The sequence below is a fragment of the Dendropsophus ebraccatus genome, chromosome 1, assembly GCF_027789765.1.
Source record: "Dendropsophus ebraccatus isolate aDenEbr1 chromosome 1, aDenEbr1.pat, whole genome shotgun sequence".
In the NCBI taxonomy this organism is placed as follows: Eukaryota; Metazoa; Chordata; class Amphibia; order Anura; family Hylidae; genus Dendropsophus; species Dendropsophus ebraccatus.
This window is the reverse complement of record NC_091454.1, coordinates 41,309,289-41,329,735: the sequence shown is the minus strand read 5'-3', so window position 1 is coordinate 41,329,735 and position 20,447 is coordinate 41,309,289. Positions and strand designations below refer to the sequence as shown.

Genomic DNA, 20,447 nt, shown 5'->3' with positions numbered 1-20,447 from the left:
TTGTAGATCTTCCATGATCAGCTGTGAGTGGTTTTACTAAAAAGTCGAAGTGTTTAGGAACCAGGACAACTTAGCCAAAAAGTACAGCCTACTTAAAGTTACAGACTGTGGTCGCAGAGTGCTGACTTATAAAGTGTATACAAGTCACTAACAATCTTCTAACTGCCAAAAATCATCTGGCATTTAATTCAGCACAGTCAGCACAAAAACTGTGCGCTGGGAGCTTCATGGCATGAGTTTCCATGGCTGAGCAGCTGCATGCAAAACCTTACATCACTGCCAAGTGTCACATGGAGTGGTGTGAGGCAGCACACCACCATCGGACTTTGGAGCAATGTAAATGTGGGGTGGTAAATCATGCTTCTGTGTCTGGGTTTTGTGAATGCCACAATGCCTGACTGCATTGTCCCAGCTGTTAAATTAGGTGAAGGATTGATAACGCTATTGGATTGTTTCTCAGGGATTTGTCTAGGCCCACTAGTTTCAGTGAAGATATTTTAAACATTTAATGCTTTCAACTATGGGATCAGTTTGGGTTCAGCCCTTTTTTTACTCTGTCTGTGCCCCAGTGCACAAAGTTAGGCGCTAAAGACATAATTGGGGGAGTTTGGTAAGGGAGAACATGACTGGCCTGCAAGGGGCTCCGTCAAGCAGCTTTTGGATGAACTAGAAAACAGATTGCAAGATAAGTATTTTTGTCGACAGTAACCAAATTGGTTACTGTCTGACCACACAAATGCTCTTCAGGATGAATGAACAAAATTCCCAGATACACACTCCAAAATCTTGTATGAACCCTTCCCAGAAGAGTGCAAGCTGTTATATTTGCAAAGGAGGACAGCTTGTTATTAAAGAGGAACTATCAGCAGGTTAGACAAATCTAACCTGCTTATAGCCCCCTATAGCACCCAGGATGCTAAAGAGGGAGGTATGTGTGTCACCTTCATCATCGGTGCTGGTCCTGCACTGTTAGTCCGCATAATCTTTGGCTGGGGGCACTGCCCGGACCCCACAGCGTTATCCTGCTCACCCGCCTCATTGATAAATTATTTAGAATTTAATGGTCTAAAGTCTCTTGTGGGTATAATATGTAGGTGATCCAGTATCTTTGCCCATAGTGCTTATAATATTTGGACAAATAGCACTGTTTATAGGGGAAACTCCTTTATAAGGGGAACTTTCTGTAAAATGCGGCCATATTTTCTACATATATATGTGAATGGTGCCCATCATATGCTATTTAGCTATTTAGTGTGCTCCATTGGTAAAAAAACAAACAAACAAACAGAGCCTCAAGGCTGCAGGTGATCATGTAAGCAAGGGCCCCTGGCTATTATATTAACAATAAGGCTCTCACAATTACGCGAAAGAAATGGCCCTATTCAAAAGTAATCACAAGTCCTAAGAGACACACCAAATATATGGCTTTTTTAAAAGGGAAGATATTTCTTATTTTATGGGCCTACAATTTATTTTATACACTATTCATGGGCAAGGAAGGGGATAACACAATGTTATGCTTTATAGTGTTCCAGTGATCTAACTCCCCCACATTTGCCAGATGGAGAATTGGAGCCATTACATTGGCCATACATTGTTATACGCGTGACAAAAATAGCAAGAGTCTGTTACCTTTAGCTATAATACACACATAATATGCTTTTTTCCAGTGCATTTAGGACAACAGGTAGATACAGAAAACTATGCAAACAAAAAATTATTAACCTTTAAAGAGAAAAGCAATCTCTTCGATATGCTTTGCCTATATTAATTGCATAGTATGGGTTTATAACTTGCTTCATATGGGTTAGACCGCTGTGTCTTTGTTGTTCACATATGATTAAACAGCTGCACACTGTCTCTTCTCAGGTAATGCAGCTGGGATACTGCTGTGCTCACATTAGACAGCTGTAATAAGTGCTATACCCATATGATGCAGTTAAGCTTCAGCACTGTCAGCAATGGGCATCTGTGCTGTTTGACCGCATGCTATATCTATATATCTTTTCCTTTCTGGCTCATTATCACGTTGTGGAAGACAAAGGGAAAGGATAGAAACGAATAACATTACCCTAATAGCATTCTTGTTTTGTGCCATTGCCTTCTGCTTTTGTATGGAGTTTGAAGGTTATTTCACATATTGTCCTCTGTGCATGTATGTGGATAATACATCCTAAAAAAAGTATTTTCCTTTTATACTTCTGCATTATATGCTTCTGCATTATATTTACCATTTCTATAATTGAAATTGATAAAATAACTTTTAAGAGCCATCATGCTTTTATTTTTCCATCCACAAAGTGGTAAGGGTGTTTTTTTTTGTGCCATGATTAGAGATGAGCAAACTTTTCAAAAGTTCGTTCCGACCGGACGTCCGGATATTTTCTAAAAGTTCGGATTTCTTTGAATTTCAATGTTTAAAGCATCTATGTTACTGGGGTAGTGTATTTGGTTGAATTTAGGGCTCTACATGTCAGTAACATCGTTATCTTTTCAATATCTTAAAGTCATTTTTTTTTTTTTTTTTTTTTTTTTTTTTTTAGCATTAGTCATTTGAGGCCAGTACAGAAGCAGCGGTAGTCAACATAGAGTCAAGGCAGGAGAAGCAGTAGCCAACATGGAGGCCAGGCAGGAGCAGCAGTAGCCAACATGAAGGCAAGGGCAGGCACAGCAGTAGTCAACATGGAGGCCAGTTAAGGCCCAGCAGTAGTCAACATGGATGGCAGTTAAGGCCCATCAGTAGCTAACATGGATGGCAGTTAAGGCCCAACAGTAGCCAACATGGAGGCAAGGGCAGGCACAGCAGTAGTCAACATGGATGCCAGTAAAGGCCCAGCAGTAGAAAACATGGAGGCCAGGGCAGGAGCAGCAGTAGTCAACATAAAGGCCAGTACAGGAGCGGCAGTCGTCAACATAGAGGCCAGTAAAGGCCCAGCAGTGGCCAACATGGTGGCCAGGGAAGGAGCAGCAGTAGTCAACATAGAGGCCAGTACAGGAGTGGCAGTAGTAAACATAGAGGCCAGTGAAGGCCCAGCAGTAGTCAATATGGAGGCCAGGGCTGGAGCCGCAGTAGCCAACATGGAGGCCAGGGCAGGAGTAGCAGTTATAATGGGGTGACATGAGCAGCGGAAGCAGAATAATGAGGTCCATGGACAGGCAAGAGGTAGAAGGGCAGCAGCAGCAGGAATGGTGGAATGACCAGTAAGGTCTACTTCACATATAGGCCATAATAGAAGCAGAAAAGGTCCTACACCTTGGTGACAACAGGACCAAATCCTACTCTGTGGTATCAGGAGCAGGTGTCACAAAGTCCTTATCTATCCATGTGGCGTTCATTTTGATGAAAGTCAGATGCTCCATACTATCACAGGACAATCTGGTTCTCCTGGGACTGACAATATGGCCTGCTGCGCTGAAAACTCGCTCGGATGACACACTGCTGGCCGTACAGAAGAGTATGTCTAAAGCAAATTCAGCAAATTGTGGCCAGACATCTAATTTTTCCACCCAGTAGTCCAGGGGTTCAGGGACGCTAGGTGGCAACGTAGAGTCCAAAAACACCTGCACTTGCTGTTTGAGGTGTACTGCCATGTCCTGCTGCTGTGCGGGTGCCCCTGTAACCCCGGCTTGTGGCTGCATGAAAGCGTGCATCATGGACATCAGGCGCAGACTGGTGCCGCTGCTCATGCCACCCAAGCTGCTAGAGAAGGATGTGGAGGAGGCAGCGCTGCTGGTGTGGCCCTGGTGGGACTGGCGTGAATGAGAGCGCCGTGTTCCAAAGGCTGCCACTAACTGTGCACCCAGCTCCTCTCTATAATAATTCATTTTTTCCTCCTGTTGGGAAGGGTGAATGAATTCACAAAGCTTGTTGCGATACCGTGGGTCCAGTAGTGTGGCCAGCCAGAAGTCGTCCCGTTAACGAATCCATTGCAAGCGTGGGTCAGCCCGAAAGCATATCAACATGCGCTTAGCCATTTCCACCAGGGAGTGGGAAGGAGATCCCACCTCTGTCTCCACAGCATACTGCAAATCGGTACTGCCTCCATCCTCCACACCCTCCTCATAGCCCTGCATATCCTCCTCTGGCCCCCCTCCGGTCTGGCAGGAAGGTGTACAGATTCTCCTTCTCCTCCTCAACTTCCTCTGCCTCCTCCTCCACCAAGCCTTCCTCGAGCGACCCAGGCTGCGACAGTGGCAAGACCTCTTCCCCTTCGCCACTGATTCGCATCAGCATCAGCTCCAGTACATGAAGCATGGGTATAATGGCGCTAAGTCCTGTGTCTTGCCCACTGACCAGAAAGGTGACATCCTCAAAGAATCGTAGCAATCGGCAGGTGTCACGCATGAGCTGCCACTGCCCGAGCTCCAGGTTACACAGGGGGGTCGCCGTGTCCGCCTGCATCAAGAGGAAATCAGTCAAGGCCTTCCTCTGCTTATAGAGCCGGTCCAGCATGTGGAGGGTGGAGTTCCACCACGTGGCTACATCGCAAATGAGACGATGGATGGAAAGAACATTACTCTGCTGCAGGTCGAGGAAGATGTGGTGAGAGTGACTGAATGGCTGAAATGGTTACACAGCTTTCGAGCCATTGACAGCACAGTCTGTAAATGGGATGAAGACTTTAGAAAGTGTGTAACTATTAGGTTTAAAACATGTGCCATACACGGGACGTGCCTCATAGCTCCTCGACGCAGCGTGGAATGTTGCTCCCATTGTCACTCACCACCGTCCCAACTTTAAGATGGCGTGGAGTCAGCCACGAGAGGATTTCTGTCTCGAGCAGGCGGTGCAGCTCTTCCCCTGTGTGTCTCCTTTCCCCCAGGCAGGCTAGGTGCAGCACAGCGTGACACCTTTGTGCTACACCCAAGTGGTAAATGGGGGGAACACTGGCGGTTGAGGAGGCTTTGGATCTATTGGAGGAGGTGGAGGAGGACCGCGACACAGGAACCCTGCTGTGACAACGGGGTGGTGTCATTGCCCTTCCCTGGCCAAGTTGCTGTGGGTCTGCCAGCCATATTACATTTACCTACTGAGCAGTAATGCACATATACTGCCCTTGCCCATAATTACAGCTCCAGATGTCTGTGGTTAAATGTACATGTCTGCTCACTGAATTGCTCAGCGAGTCAGCAACCTTTTTGCGAACATACCTATTCATGGCCGGTATAGCTGTGTTGGAAAAGTAGTGTCGACTCGACACCTTCCACCGTGGCTCCGCACACAAAGTGAGTTCACGGAAAGATGCCGAGTCGACAACTTTAAACGTTAGAGCCTGGAGCACAAGCAACTTGGCCAGGTGGGTGTTCAGCTTGACTTCTGTGGGATTGCTGGGTGCATATGTCTGCCTTCGGTATAGGGACTCCATGATGACAGGCTGCCTACTTCTAGCAACACAGGGGCCACCAGCTGAAGAAGGGAGTGAAGCCACACTCCCTTCCACAGAGGAGGTCTGACTCTGTGAAAGGCCCCCCTGACTACTGCTGCTTCCTGCTGTTGTTGACCGCAGCTCTGCCTGGGCCTGCTGTGACCCACTATCACCCCGTTTCTCCCAGGCAGAAAGGTGGTGGTGCTTCGTGCCAGGATGGCAACTCTTGCCTCTTTTAATGCACCTGTCGCAAATGCGACAGATGACCACATAGGTATCCCCCTGGCACTTTTTAAAAAACTGTACCGACAGGCTGCGAGGATGGGCGGGCGCTGCCGATACTAGGACCTGCAGTGGAGGAGGGTTCCCCAGTGATCATCTGCTTGTCCCGGCCACACTTCCGACTTGTTATTTGACTACTGCTGCCTGTCTGCTTCTTAGTGGTGGCGGGCCTGCTGGCGGACAGATTCCCGGTTGACGAATCCGTCGAATAAGCCAACTCCTGCCGTGGATCCCATGTAACATCCGATGTAGCATCATCTGGTTTCAGAATGATGCTATCATCCTCATCAGGCTCCTACCCAGCCCTCTCTCGTCTACTGCCTACTGCTCTCCTGCCAGGCCTATCATGGGCCTGCTCTGATATCGCCTCCGACACAGGTATGCCCTCCACTTCATTGGCCCCTGTCTCTTCCCCCACGTGCTCATCGTCATCAAAGAGCAGTTGGCTGCTCATAGACGCCAACAGTTCCCTTGCAGGATGCGGATCAAAACTTAGCGGGATGTTGCTGATGATGTCAGATGGAGGGGGTGGGGGAATTGCTGCGCGCCCGTGCCAAGTCAGGGTCGTGTCCCAGGTACTCACAGATACCTGGCTGTCTCACTACTCATTCTTGTGGAAGTCGAAGTGTGAGCCAACCACTCCAGGACTGTGGAATTAGACGTGTGGACACGACCCTGGTGTGACAAAGGAAGCTCAGGCCTGCCACTGGACCCTCTTCCTGCGCTACTTCCTCTTCTGCCCCTTGAGCCAGACTCTCTGCCCTGCCCTCTGCCTGAAACGCTTTGTGAGGTTTCCTGCTGCCGATGTGCCATGACTTCTACACTTGGTAGATGAGAACAGTATTTTCTGTAATACAGTCTAGCAGGTGTCCCACTTTAGTCTATCTGTATAGCACTTTTTTTATGGTTTTATGCTACACACATGCACCAGGTATATTTGTCTCTCAGGATAACACGTATGTGATAGACAATATCACAAGGGTCCAACTATAGGACAAGTCTATTTGTATAGCACTTTTTTTTAGAGTTTTATGCTACACACATGCACCAAGTATATTTGTCTCTCAGTATAACACGTATGTGATAGACAGTATCACAAGGGTCCAACTATAGTACTTATATATCTGTAGAGAACATTTTTGTTCCGTCCACCCTTTGCTCTCCTATGCCTAATCTATCTATCTTTCGCCCTCTCTATACTTCTCTCTCAATCACTAGATCTTTCTCCTCTCCGCTTTCCTAATCTTTTGGTCTTTGCTTTTATACAATGGCTCCTCAGAAGTCAGTACAGCAGCACCAGCAGCGTTTTGTCAATGACGAGCTCTGTGCACTGCTAACAGTATGCTTCCTCTCTCTCTGTGCAGACTGTGTCGTGTGGTCATGTGACCGCTCCTCTTAAAGCAATACCGATGTCACAGGGGGTGGGCTAGTGCAAGATCCCTGCTGATTGGATGTGTTCCGGGCATCATGGGAAAGCATTTTTCCCGTCCGAAATACTTCCTACTTTCTAAAATGGTGGCTGCCATTTTAGAAAGCAAGAGAAAAAAAATTTGGAGCGGACTCCAAAAAATCTGAATTTAATCGGACTCGGACTTTAGGAAAAATCCTAAACGTATCCCATACCGGCCAGACCGGTTCGCTCATCTTTAGCCATGATCTCTAGTTTTTATTGACATCATATTGGTGTACAAGAAAATTTTTGACCGCTTTTCATAAAATATTTAATGAAATATAATGTGAAAAAAACAGCAATCCTGATGTTTTACTCCCTCGTTTTGTTTATGCCCTTCACTGTGCGGGAACAATATTGATATATTTTAATAGATCAGATAATTCCGTATGCTACAATATGTTAACATTTTTTACTTTTCTAATGGCAAAAGAGGTAATTTAAACTTTTATTGGGGGGTTAATTTTTATAAGGGCTTTTTGAATATTTTTTAAAAACTTTTTTGAACAGTTAAATTTGCAATCATTGGATTGCATATACTGATGAATGCTATGCCATAGCATTGCATTGATAAGTGCTATCTGCAAAGTTCTCATAGAGCCTACCTGGGGGCAGACTCTATTAGAAGATGGCTAATCCGACAGGACAGAAGTGAGGGGATCTCCTGTGCCTGTCAGTGTAAGGGATCAGGACCCCCAAAGTGTTTAATTTGTTAATGACAGGCAGCTGCATGACTGTGGCTGCCTGTCATTACCTCCAGCACACATTAAAACCCCTTCATAGCCACAAACATACAGTATGTAAACGTTCTTGCTGCATGGGGCTTTTGCAGTAGGAACGTATATAGCCATATTGTGGACGTTATGGGTTTAATTTCTGCAAAAATAAAAACTAATATTGTTACATTATGTTAGGTGTTTTACACAAATTTTGCACCTTACACGATCATGCGCCATAGCTTAGTGGTAAAGAGAGGCAAGGCTTAGCAAAAGGCTTGTAGTTTCCCACAATTTTTTCCTATTGTTTATACTGTACGTAATACAGTATATTGCCCAGATTTTTTTACTAATTAGAGCCAGATGCTGGAACATGATCTGTTTCTATTTTCTGAATGTAATTTTATTTTCAGTACATTATTATGGGGTCTGCCATCTGGCATGTCCCCATTTAGTGACATGCTTTACAACAAGCCTCAAGGACATAGGCACAGTAAACATCTCCAGACCCTATTCTATCTATGGGATACATTTTAAGCATGGGCGCCCAAATCAGAACTCCCACTGCAAACTATGGAGCAAGCAGCTGGACCCGCTCGCTCTATAGTGTGCACTGACAGGGTTTTCTGCGGCCACTATTGACTGAATAGCAGCCGCAGAAAACTGACATGTCAGTTTTCTACTGCGCCGCAAGAGCATATACTATGTGTAGATGCTCCGGACGGGATTCTATTGAAGAGAAGGCAACGTATCTTTTCGGGAAAAGTCCTGCCGTTGTTGCCGATTGCAACAACAGCTGTACTTTTACAAAAAGATACGTTGTGTGAACATAGCCTAATGCTGTACATATCACATGGCCAGTCCACTCCTATTACAGCTTGACGTGCGTCCAAGAGAAGATTATTTTTTGATAGGTGGGAATTGAGCGATCAGTTGAGCTAGGGTTTCCTTGTAGATGACTACCCTAATGAACCTGGCAACAGCTGCCTTATTAGACAGATCATCTACTGTAACAGGGTTTTTTAAGCTGTTACCAAAATGAAAAATTTATTTTAAATAGATAGCAAAATAGGAAATAAAAAAAATCATAACTTCTTAAAAAAAACATAAAAACTTGATTTAAAGGGGAACTCCGGAAAGAGGTAAAAAAATTAATAAATAAACCTGCTGCAGAGGCATACATCATTTCTTGCCTGTCTAACCCTGTTCTGAAAACTACCAAAAATTAATTTGTTTTGGGGGTCTTCATTCTGTATTTTGTGGCTTTCCCACAGCTGTTCTTTATTGTCCTCCCCCCTGCCCATTCCCTGCCCAAATCGGTTGTAGTATATCTAGGCTGTGTTCACACATTGCAGCTTTATTGTGTTAATGAATTATTTGTAGGGATGGTCCGAACCGAGTTCGGTTCGGGTTCGTACAAACCCGAACCCTCGGTAATGATTCCCTCTGTCCGGATCCAGCGGGAGGACCGCCTGGAAAACTGGCATACAGCCATAGCATAGGCTGTATCCCAGTTTTCCAGGCGTTACTCCCTAATTATTTGCAGTACTTTATCATTTTATTGCAGTCCCACCTGCACAGCACACTGTATTCTCTACCTGTAACAACTCAAGTACTCAAGTACCTGTAAGTACTCAATGCATCAAAGTGGAAGTTGACACCTTAATCCATATGGATTACTCTTTGCCGTGGACTTATCCACTGACCGATCAATAGCTTATGAAACTCTTTGTCCATTTCCCTAAACTCTTGTCCACCCTCCTATGAGCTCAATTGCTATTACACATTGTCTCTTTTTGTTTACAGTCAAAATCGTATTTATATTGTATAAATCTTGAATGAAATATTGTTTAAAACAAACCTATACTTACATGAAATCCAGGTCCAGTCTCCTGAAGGCAGCGTTTGAGTCTTGTGCTGGTTGGAAAAAAAGAGAATAAATGCAGGAAGTCCCGGCCAGTACAGTGTGTCATTGCTCATTGCATCCATCAATCAAATGAATGATGCCTTCTCTGTAATGGTGCAGGTGTCTGGGGCTTACTGCTTTTAGTTTCTTATTACAACCACTAAATAGCTTCCTTTAGGAGAGTGGACCTGGGTACAAGTAAGTATAGCTTTGTTTTAAAGCATGGTTAGAAAAAAAAAAGATGTTATTTGCAAACTTGCTATATTTCACATCCCCTGTTGATTCAGATTTAAATGTTATAATTACAGTGACACTTTAAGGCTATAGTGAAAAATAAAAGTCATCATTTAGGAGGTATAAATAGACTGAAAGTGTAGCTGACAGAGAGATGTATAAAATTAGAAAGACAGAGGCAAAGCAGATTATAAATGAAAGCCTCAAAAGAGGAATAATTGACAAAATCTGTTAAGGAGTGAAATAAAATCTTTACATATTTTAGGGACAGAAAGAATAAGAAAAATTGTAGTATTACAATAGTAATGAATGGGGAGAACACCTTTAATGATAGAGATAAGGCTCACAAGCCTTATAATCACAGGATGGTGGGACACAACATTGCCTCCAGTTGAATGACTTCAGCTCCAATGTTTTCAGAGGCCGATGTTTCAGAGGAAATTGCCCATTTTAATAAGGTGATGGGTCCAGATGGTGTCCACCCAAATTACTTAAAGAACTCTAATCTGTAATTGCAGCCATAGTCATAGGCTGTATCTGCAGACATAGCCATAGGCTGTATCCCAGTTTTCCAGGCGGTTCTCCGGCTGTATCCATGCTCTCCACGGAGCGGGCAGACAGCGGCAGTCAGAAGCCAGGAGTTCAGGTTCATACGAACCCGAACCTTGGCAGGTTCGCTCATCTCTAATCTGTATAACCATTCCCTCCTAACAAGAGATGTTCCTGATGAGTGGAAAATGGCCAGTGTTATACCCATCCACAAGAAGGGTGGTAGAGAAGAGCCCAGTAACAGGCTGGTTAGTTTAATATCTATAGTAGTAAAAATGATGGTTACTCATTTAATAAAAAAAAAAAAAAAAACGATAATGGATCACCTAAATATCAACAATTTGATGGATCCGAAACACCATTGCTTTTTATTCGGGTGGATCATGTCAGACTAATCTCATGTGTTTTGCCAAAATGGTCTGTTCTGTGTCTTGCTCTTTTTAAGCAGCATGAGAAAATATTACTTTACTGAAAGAGTAGTGGATGCTTAGAACAAACTTCCAGCAGATGTGGTAGGTAAATCTACAATAACAGAATTTAAACCTGCCTGGGAGAAACATACATCTATCCTAAGATAATAAGAAGGAAAATACTAAAAGGGCAGACTAGATGGACCCAGTGGTCTTTTTCTGCCGACAATCTTCTATGTTTCTATGTTAGTAAGGCCGCCAGCCTCCCTGTCATAATGACAGTCTATGGGAGGCTTGCGTGCCTCCTCTCTCGGTGCTGAAGAATGAACATGTTCATTCTTCAGCGCGGAGAGAGGAGCCACCGCGGAATTCCACCACTTTTCCTACATGTGCACGTAGCCTAAGTGACATAGGAGAAGGTTTGGTAGGTAAGGTTTGTCTGTTTGCTGATGACACAAAAGTGTGAAATAGGGTTGATATTCCTGGAGGAGTCAGTTATATGGACAATGATTTATCTTTATTAGATAAGTGGTTTAAATGATGAAAACTGCAGTTCAATGTTTCCAAATGTAAAATAATGCACTAGGGGATTTGGGGCTGGATAATGTAACCAATCGGTGTGGGGTCTTCACATAAAGACCAGTATTACAGAAATGAATCCACTCATCGGCTGCCTAGTAGTGCCCTTTTATAATACAGGGTGGCACTGTTATTAGGATTCTTATAGTAGAAAGTGATTTAGGACTTTATCTGTGTTAGCTGTATGCCTATTTTTCTTTCATATCCAGTTTTTCTCTTTTTCATTGTATTTTAGGGCATTTGGAACCAATTACTAGTTTTCCCCAGCATTATAAGATAAAGTTACAATATTGTGAACTTACAATATTGTGGGGTATAGTATGGCAGTGTTATCCACTCACCTTATTTCACTATTGTTCAGGTCTGGTGTGTCGGTGGTAAATGTGAAGCCTGGAGCTATTACCTACCAATCCTGTGGTGAAAATTCCTTCAGACAATATGCAGACTTCTCTAATTATTCATTCAATGTCGAAATTTGTTTATGTTTTAAGCAGTTAAAAACCATGAAAAACTAAATTCCGAAACCACTGTCCCCCACGCTCCCCAAGAAGGGGCATCATCAGGTCTAGCGCCTAGGGCAGCAGCAGCTGTTAATACGGCCCTGACAGCAGGGACAGCATATGGTACGGGGGCAGGCGATGTAATAGTAGCAGACTGTGTTCAGTTCTACATCTGGTGGTAGAGAACAAAGGGGATGGCAGCAGGCGACGGCTACAGAAGGGAACATCGGGGTTGATGGCAGGTGATGGTCTTTATGTCCTGCATGTAGCTGCTCTCCAATGGATGATGACAGTAGGGTAAAATGGCAGCAGGCTAAAAAGAATCACAGCTGCATGTCCTGGTGTTCTGTTCAAGGGCACGTGTCCAAACAAAAACTTTGCTAGGTCTTACTAGCAAAGTTGAGGGAGGCCTTATATTTAGCAATTCAGAATTTTCAGTATAACAGGGTAAGAGCATATGAAAAACATACGCAGAGAAGGTTCTATTTTTATATATATATATATATATATATATATATATTGTAGGGATCTTCCCGGGGGAATGGTGTGTTAGGACACAGTTCAGGCAGCAAACTTGGACTTAAAAACCGCTTTGGTGTTTATTTGTAGCATAAACGGTCCAGCAACATAAATACAGCAACACCGTGCATTGATAATAAACAAAACAAAAAGGTCTTGCCCGTCTGGGCACTTACTAACACAGGTCACCTAACTGTCACTTCCATAGGCGGTATTGTGGAGTGTGAATAGGCCCCAGCAGCGATAGAACTCCTTGCTCCCAGGAAACACAGCATGCAGGCTGTTCACCCTGGCTGAGAGCAATTCCCTCTAGCTCTGTGGAGCTTTTACCTGCTGCAGGCTTAACAAGGCACACATGCCTGCAACACCCGAACTGGACCGGGGGAGGGGAATGGCAGGTCCCACTACCAACCTACCCACCATTCCAGTAAATCCAGGCCCGGAACATGGAAAAAACCCTCAGCAGCATAACACTGCTGAGTGACAGATCTCACCTGGATTCACCATCTCACCATATGCCTTAGCCTGGGTGAGATGTACCTCCCCTCAAATACTTCTCCAGTGACATGTCTACATATCCCCCCCCTCTTTTTCAGACCGGAGGGCTGAGCATTCTGTCCCCATAGACAGTGTACCCTTGATAGGGCATCAGCATTTGCCTGTAACTTTCCTGGCCTGTGTTCCACCGTGAAATTAAAGTTTTGGAGGGACATAAACCATCTAGTTACCCTCGCATTTTTCTCCTTGTTAACCTTCATCCATGTTAGGCGGGCATGGTCGGTCACTAGCTTAAATTTTCTGCCTAGCAGGTAGTACCTCAGGGACTCTAGGGCCCATTTCACTGCCAGACACTCTCGCTCAACAATGGCGTAGTTTTTCTCGGCCGGGGATAGCTTCCTGCTTAAGTACATCACTGGGTGCTCCTCGCCATTCACGACCTGTGAGAGGACGGCACCTAACCCTGTGTTGGAGGCATCTGTCTGGACCAGAAATTCTTGCCTAAAGTCAGGGGTAACTAGTACCGGTTGTTGACACAAGGCAGATTTAAGGCTTTGAAAAGCCTTCTCGGCCTCTGGAGTCCATGTCACCATTGCGGACTTCGCACCCTTTGTCAGGTCAGTTAGCGGGGCTGCAACTGTGGCAAAGTTTGGCACGAACCTACGGTAATAGCCCGTAATACCCAGGAAAGCTCTGACCTGTTTCTTTGTGAGGGGTTTGGGCCAATTCTGTATTGCCTCAATTTTATTCAGTTGTGGTTTCACTAACCCCCTCCCAATAATGTATCCCAGGTATTTGGCCTCCTCTAAGGCTAGTGCACACTTCTCTGCATTGATGGTTAACCCCGCATCACTTATGGCATCTAATACCGCCTGGACCTTACAGAGGTGACTTTCCCAATCAGGGCTAAAAATGACCACATCATCGAGGTAGGCAGCAGAGTAGTCCCGATGTGGTCGCAGGATCAAGTCCATCAACCTCTGAAAAGTGGCAGGGGCTCCATGTAACCCGAATGGCATCACTACATATTGGAAGAGCCCATCAGGGGTGGAGAATGCGGTCTTCTCTCTAGCCTTAGGAGTGAGGGGGATCTGCCAGTAGCCCTTAGTAAGATCGAGGGTAGTTATGTACCTAGCATTGCCCATCCTTTCGATCAACTCATCTACCCTGGGCATGGGGTAGGCATCGAACTTGGAGATCTCATTTAACTTTCTAAAATTATTACAGAACCTCCAAGTTCCATTGGGCTTTGGGATTAACACAATCGGGCTGGACCACTCGCTCTGGGACACCTCAATGACTCCTAGGTCAAGCATACGTTTTACCTCAGAGGATACCGCCTCCCTCCGGGCTTCTGGTATCCTATAGGGCTTAAGGTTTACTCTGCTTCTAGGCTCAGTTTCAATATGATGACTAATGAGATGCGTACGCCCTGGGAGGTCAGAAAACTTGTCTTTATTTTTCTGCAGGAATTCCTTAGCTTCCTGCTTCTGGGATACTGACAGGGTGTCACCAATCCTGACCGGAGGGATTGGTGGTGACAGATGACCAACAGGCTTTGTCGCCACCAAGGATTCCCTGTCTTTCCAGGGCTTGATCAAGTTTATGTGATAAACTTGGAAAGGCTTCCTTCTACCTGGTTGGTGTACCTTGTAGTTGACCTCACTGATCTTCTCTACAATTTCATAGGGACCCTGCCACTTTGCTAAGAATTTGCTTTCTACTGTGGGAACAAGTATGAGTACCCGGTCACCAGGGCTAAATGTCCTGATTCTCGCAGAACGATTGTAAATTCTACTTTGGCCCTCTTGCGCCCTCTGGAGGTGTTCCCTTACTAGGGGCATTACAGTGGCTATACGGTCCTGCATTTGTGCTACATGCTCTATAACACTCTTGTATGGGGTGGACTCACTTTCCCATGTCTCTTTCGCTATATCCAACAAACCCCTAGGGTGACGACCATAGACTAATTCGAAGGGAGAGAACCCTGTGGATGATTGGGGCACTTCCCTAATAGCAAACATTAGGTAAGGTAGTAAGTGATCCCAATCCCGACCATCTTTTTCCACTACCTTCTTTAACATATGTTTCAGGGTTTTATTAAATCTCTCTACTAACCCGTCCGTCTGTGGGTGATATACAGAGGTACGAAGGTGTGAGATTTTAAACAGTTTGCACAGGTCCTTCATTACCTTTGACATAAACGGAGTACCTTGGTCGGTCAAGATTTCTTTGGGGATCCCCATTCTGGAAAACATATAAAACAACTCACGGGCAATTGTTTTAGACGCAGTGTTTCTTAGGGGTACAGCCTCAGGATAGCGGGTTGCGTAGTCTAAGACCACCAAAATGTACTGGTGTCCCCTTGCCGACTTTACAATGGGACCCACCAAGTCCATTGCAATGCGGTCAAAAGGTACCTCTATGATGGGAAGCGAAACCAACGGGCTGCGGAAATGCGACACTGGGGCGCTAAGCTGACAAGTGGGGCACGACTCACAGTATTTTTTTATGTCAGCATAAATCGCAGGCCAATAAAACCTCTGGAGGACTCTCTCCTGTGTTTTATCTGTCCCCAAGTGGCCCCCAAGGACATGATTATGGGCCATGTCGAGTACCTGACGCCGGTACGACTTAGGCACCAGAAGCTGTTCCACCACCTCATCATTAATCTTAGTGACTCTATAGAAGAGATCATAAGTCATATAAAAATGTGGAAATTTTTTCTCAGCTTCTGGTTCCTGAGGTACCCCATTCATAACAGTGACCTGCTCTCTCGCATTTTTGAGAGTGGGGTCCTGTAATTGTGCAGTACCAAAATTATCCCTAGACACCTCTAAGTCTGGAACATTCTGCTCAGTAGGAGGAGCCTCTTCCTCACCAGCCAGGACCTGCAAAGGAAAAGCATCATTTTCATCCTGTACATTTTTATCATTTACCGTGGGTAATGCAATAGACTTAGGGGTCTCCTCACTCCTTTCAGGGGATTGTTGTTTTCCCCATAGAGCCCAGAACAAAGGAAAATCACGCCCCAATATCACATTATGCATAAGGTTTTTAACCACCCCCACTTCATATTGTACAGCGCCTAGTTCAGTCCCGACATTAGCCAGTACTATAGGGTAAACCTTTGTATCACCATGTATGCATACCACACTCATATGTATTTTTGGCACAACGTCCCCAGTCACCAGGCTGGCATGCACCAGGGTGACAAGGCTTCCTGAGTCCAGCAACGCCTTAACAGGGAAGTCATTGACAGTAATGTGGCAGACTTGCGGTTCAGTCTCTAGTCCAGTGACCGCAACAAGAGACGGTTCCGCAAATAGCGACTGACGCCGGCTAGCGTCACACTCCATGGGCTCAGTGGTAAGAGGGCAATGGGCAGACATATGTCCCATCTCATGGCATCTCCAGCACTGGATAGGGCCTGGTCTCCTTGGCAGGGAGTCCTTTTTAGGGCCACTTAGCCACCGGGGACCACCACCAGTCTTTTGCCCCTGAGTTACCTCCTGAGCGCTCTTCCCTCTATCGGCACCCCTCCACACTCCCCCAATAGATGGAAGTCTCTTACCAGATGATGGCACAGATCTGGCACTCCGGGGAGGTGACGGTACTGCAGGAACATCACGGAGGTAGTCCTCGGTCGCCTGGAACCTCTCCACAAGGCTGACGAGTTCGTTGGCACTCCTAGGGTCGCCTTGTCCCACCCAGCGTTGTAGATCAGCAGGAAGGGCACGGAGGTAGCGATCCATCACGACCCTCTCTAGGATCTGTGCAGGAGTAGAAGTGTCTGGCTCCAACCATTTTCTTGCCAGATCATACATCTGGGACCTCGCTGACTTGTCCAGACTTTAGCTCCAGTTGCGGACCCTCCGGGCACGGACAGCAGCAGTAACTCCTAGTCCCATTTTCGTGCCAGGTCATACATCTGGGACCTCGCTGACTTGTCCAGACTGTAGCTCCAGTTGCGGACCCTCCGGGCACGGACAGCAGCAGTAACTCCTAGTCGGGCGAGTATCTCTGCTCTTAGCCGAGCATAGTCCTTGACCTCTTGCTCACTGAGGTCATAATAGGCCTTTTGAGGTTCGCCTGTTAAATAAGGCGCAATCACTTCTGCCCACTCAGTGGAGGGTAGCTTTTCTCGCTCAGCCACACGCTCAAAGACAGTTAAGTAGGCCTCAATATCGTCATCAGCAGTCATCTTTTGCAGCGCACGCTGCACAGCTCTTCTCACAGACAAAGTCTCTGGCGCGGCTGCTGCCACCACCAGCTGGGGATTAGTACCTGCAGACGCCTCTTGCTTTGCTATCAGGTGCTCAATAAGTCTCTGTTGTGCAGCCATCGCTTGCTCATGGCGCAGGTTAGCGTCTGTTAGAGCTTGTTGTTGCAGTCTATTAGCCTGTTCATGGCGAAGGTTAGCGGCTGCCTGATCCTTTTTTTGTGCGGCCAATGCCTGTTGTTGTTGCAAACTCACTTGCATTAACTGCTTCATCATCTCCTCCATGTTGCTTGTCTGTTTTTGGAGTGAAGCCGCAGCCTTCACCCAGGACATAAGCAGCTGTAGCCAAGTTGATGCACACCGTTGCCCCTAGCAACCGTTTTGCCCGCTCCGCAGCACCAATTGTAGGGATCTTCCCGGGGGAATGGTGTGTTAGGACACAGTTCAGGCAGCAAACTTGGACTTAAAAACCGCTTTGGTGTTTATTTGTAGCATAAACGGTCCAGCAACATAAATACAGCAACACCGTGCATTGATAATAAACAAAACAAAAAGGTCTTGCCCGTCTGGGCACTTACTAACACAGGTCACCTAACTGTCACTTCCATAGGCGGTATCGTGGAGTGTGAATAGGCCCCAGCAGCGATAGAACTCCTTGCTCCCAGGAAACACAGCATGCAGGCTGTTCACCCTGGCTGAGAGCAATTCCCTCTAGCTCTGTGGAGCTTTTACCTGCTGCAGGCTTAACAAGGCACACCTGCCTGCAACACCCGAACTGGACCGGGGGAGGGGAATGGCAGGTCCCACTACCAACCTACCCACCATTCCAGTAAATCCAGGCCCGGAACATGGAAAAAAACCCTCAGCAGCATAACACTGCTGAGTGACAGATCTCGCCTGGATTCACCATCTCACCATATGTCTTAGCCTGGGTGAGATGTACCTCCCCTCAAATACTTCTCCAGTGACATGTCTACAATATATATATTATTTTATTATAAAGCACCTTTGGTTCCAGAGCGCTGTACAAATTATAAGGGTTAATATATAGAACATATCATAAAATCAAGAAAAAAACACATATGAAAATGACAGACTGTTAAATAGGAATAGAGGACCCTGCCTGAAAGGGCAGCAATCAATTAAGGGTCAAGTGGGGGTATCTTCCCCATACACAGGAGCGTTTAGCACGGCCAAGCTTTCCTGTGTTTTCTATGGGGAGGGGAAGTTTAAGCCGCATCCAGGCCGTCCTGGCTGCGGCTTATCTCTCTCAGAGCAAAATAGATCAGTTGGTATACCAATGTGTGAACAGATGAATGCCACTTTTTTGTCATCAGTTTACACATTGTTATATTTTGACTCAAAATTGCGATGTGCAAATGTATTGGGGGAACGTGGCCGAGACGTCTTTTTATCGAGAAGGTAAATACATGTTCGCAAATAAAGAACATGATGGCCTATATATTCCTAATAGCCTAATACTGTTAGTCCTGCTCTATCCAAAAACATTGACCTATATTAATAACACAGCTCTAATATTTAAATATCACAACAGAATGGATTATTTACCATAAAATTACACGAAACCAAAAATAGTGACAAACACACATCATAAACACTACAGAAAAAAACAGGCTTTAAACCTTGCATGAGACCTTAGTTATAACATGATATACTGTCAAACTGGTGAAACTATTGATCTTGCGCCATAGCTGTCAAAATTGTAAAATAGTGTAGCTCATAAACTCGATTTATGCTGCAAATTAACCATACGTTAACCTGAACATGGAGGCGTAACGCGAAAATGTGAGGGTTTTTTTTATCTAGTTATTTAATTTAGTTTTGATAGACTCAATTACTACTCGCTGAAGGCAACTCAGGCAGTTTCTACAACTTTGTGAGATCTTACAGTTAGCTGTCAAAACAAGGCGTCAATGTCTGAGACGAAAATATTTCAGCTGCATTAGCAGTTGAAACTTCTGAGAGGATTAACAATACATTGACATCTCTATCAATAGCAACTGACACAACAATAAGGTGATTAAATCAGATATTAAGTGACCCTGCCATAGGATTTCTAAAAATATCTTTTTTTCATAACACCGTGTCTATGTTTCCATATAGCTTTTTACTTTTGTTTCTTGTTTGTTTTATTATATATTTCTACCTCTCTATTCCTGATAAAACTACTTGGCTGTACTTTATGATTCTATGTCAGTTTAAATTGGCTATATATTATATTTTGATGCATGGGAACATTTGTAAAATAGCACATATCTGAAATTCTTTCTTTTTTTTTTAACCCCCCAGGCACACAGGCACTTTCGTCTGACAAGGAGACAAGGTAGGCAATGCTGTGTACTATATGCTACAAAAATGATACAGTCTTCAGAAAATGTTGTCTTATCTTCTAAAAGTGGATTTAGAGTATGTGTCAGCTTTGCAATTGAGAGACAGGAAAGTGAGACATGGCTTCTTTGCTGTTTTTCTAGATAATTCCTGTAAAAAACCTCTTTTGACTGTAACCTCTTATCCATAAAAGCCTCTTTTGTAATGATTGCTATTCGCAGAGCTTGTAAACATTGTTAGGATCCTGGCTGATCCATTTCTACGTAAAAGATTTGGTTTTTATCATACTTGCCGAGCTTGTGATATAGACTAATAACACAGTGTTGTTATGGTATATATTCAGCTTTCATTTTAGCGGTATTTAGTAACTCAATGGAGTGGTAATTGTGAGTGAAAATATCCTTCTAAGGGGGATTGCTGAATCTTGGATAACAATCAGGGGCGTAACTACCACTGTAGCAGCCATAGTCGATGCTATGGGTCCCACCAATCAGGGGTCCCCGTTGCATGCTCCTGCAATACATTGGGCCCCATGAGTTGTTACCATTTGCAGCACCTGGTAGAAGAGCTGACCTACCAGTTTCTGCAAATGTCCCTTTATCTGTAAGCACTACTCATGAGCACCTGCATTTATGAAGTAATGACAAGACTTGACTGCTTAATGGTCAGTCGGGAATGGGGTTCTTATATACTTCAATAAATTGTGAAAAGAAGCTCAATACACCCAATGCGTTTCCTGCTTGCTGGAGCAATCACAGTGCACATTGTACTATTGCTACAACACCGGAATTAAAACTGGTAGCTGAGTGGTGTCTCAGCAGGTACACGGTATGGGTATGTGCACACTGAGGAATAGGAGAGGAATTT

The 20,447-nt window shown here is 45.0% G+C and overlaps 1 protein-coding gene across 1 annotated transcript in view; it reads left to right on the top strand.

The window, feature by feature from the left end:
• LOC138782175 (follistatin-related protein 4-like) overlaps positions 1-20,447 on the top strand; it is a 584,758-nt gene that overhangs the window by 117,938 nt on the left and 446,373 nt on the right. The window contains exon 2 of the mRNA XM_069956808.1: positions 19,542-19,575. Within this exon, the coding sequence (XP_069812909.1) occupies positions 19,542-19,575 (34 nt within the window). The remainder of the gene's footprint in view (positions 1-19,541; positions 19,576-20,447) is intronic.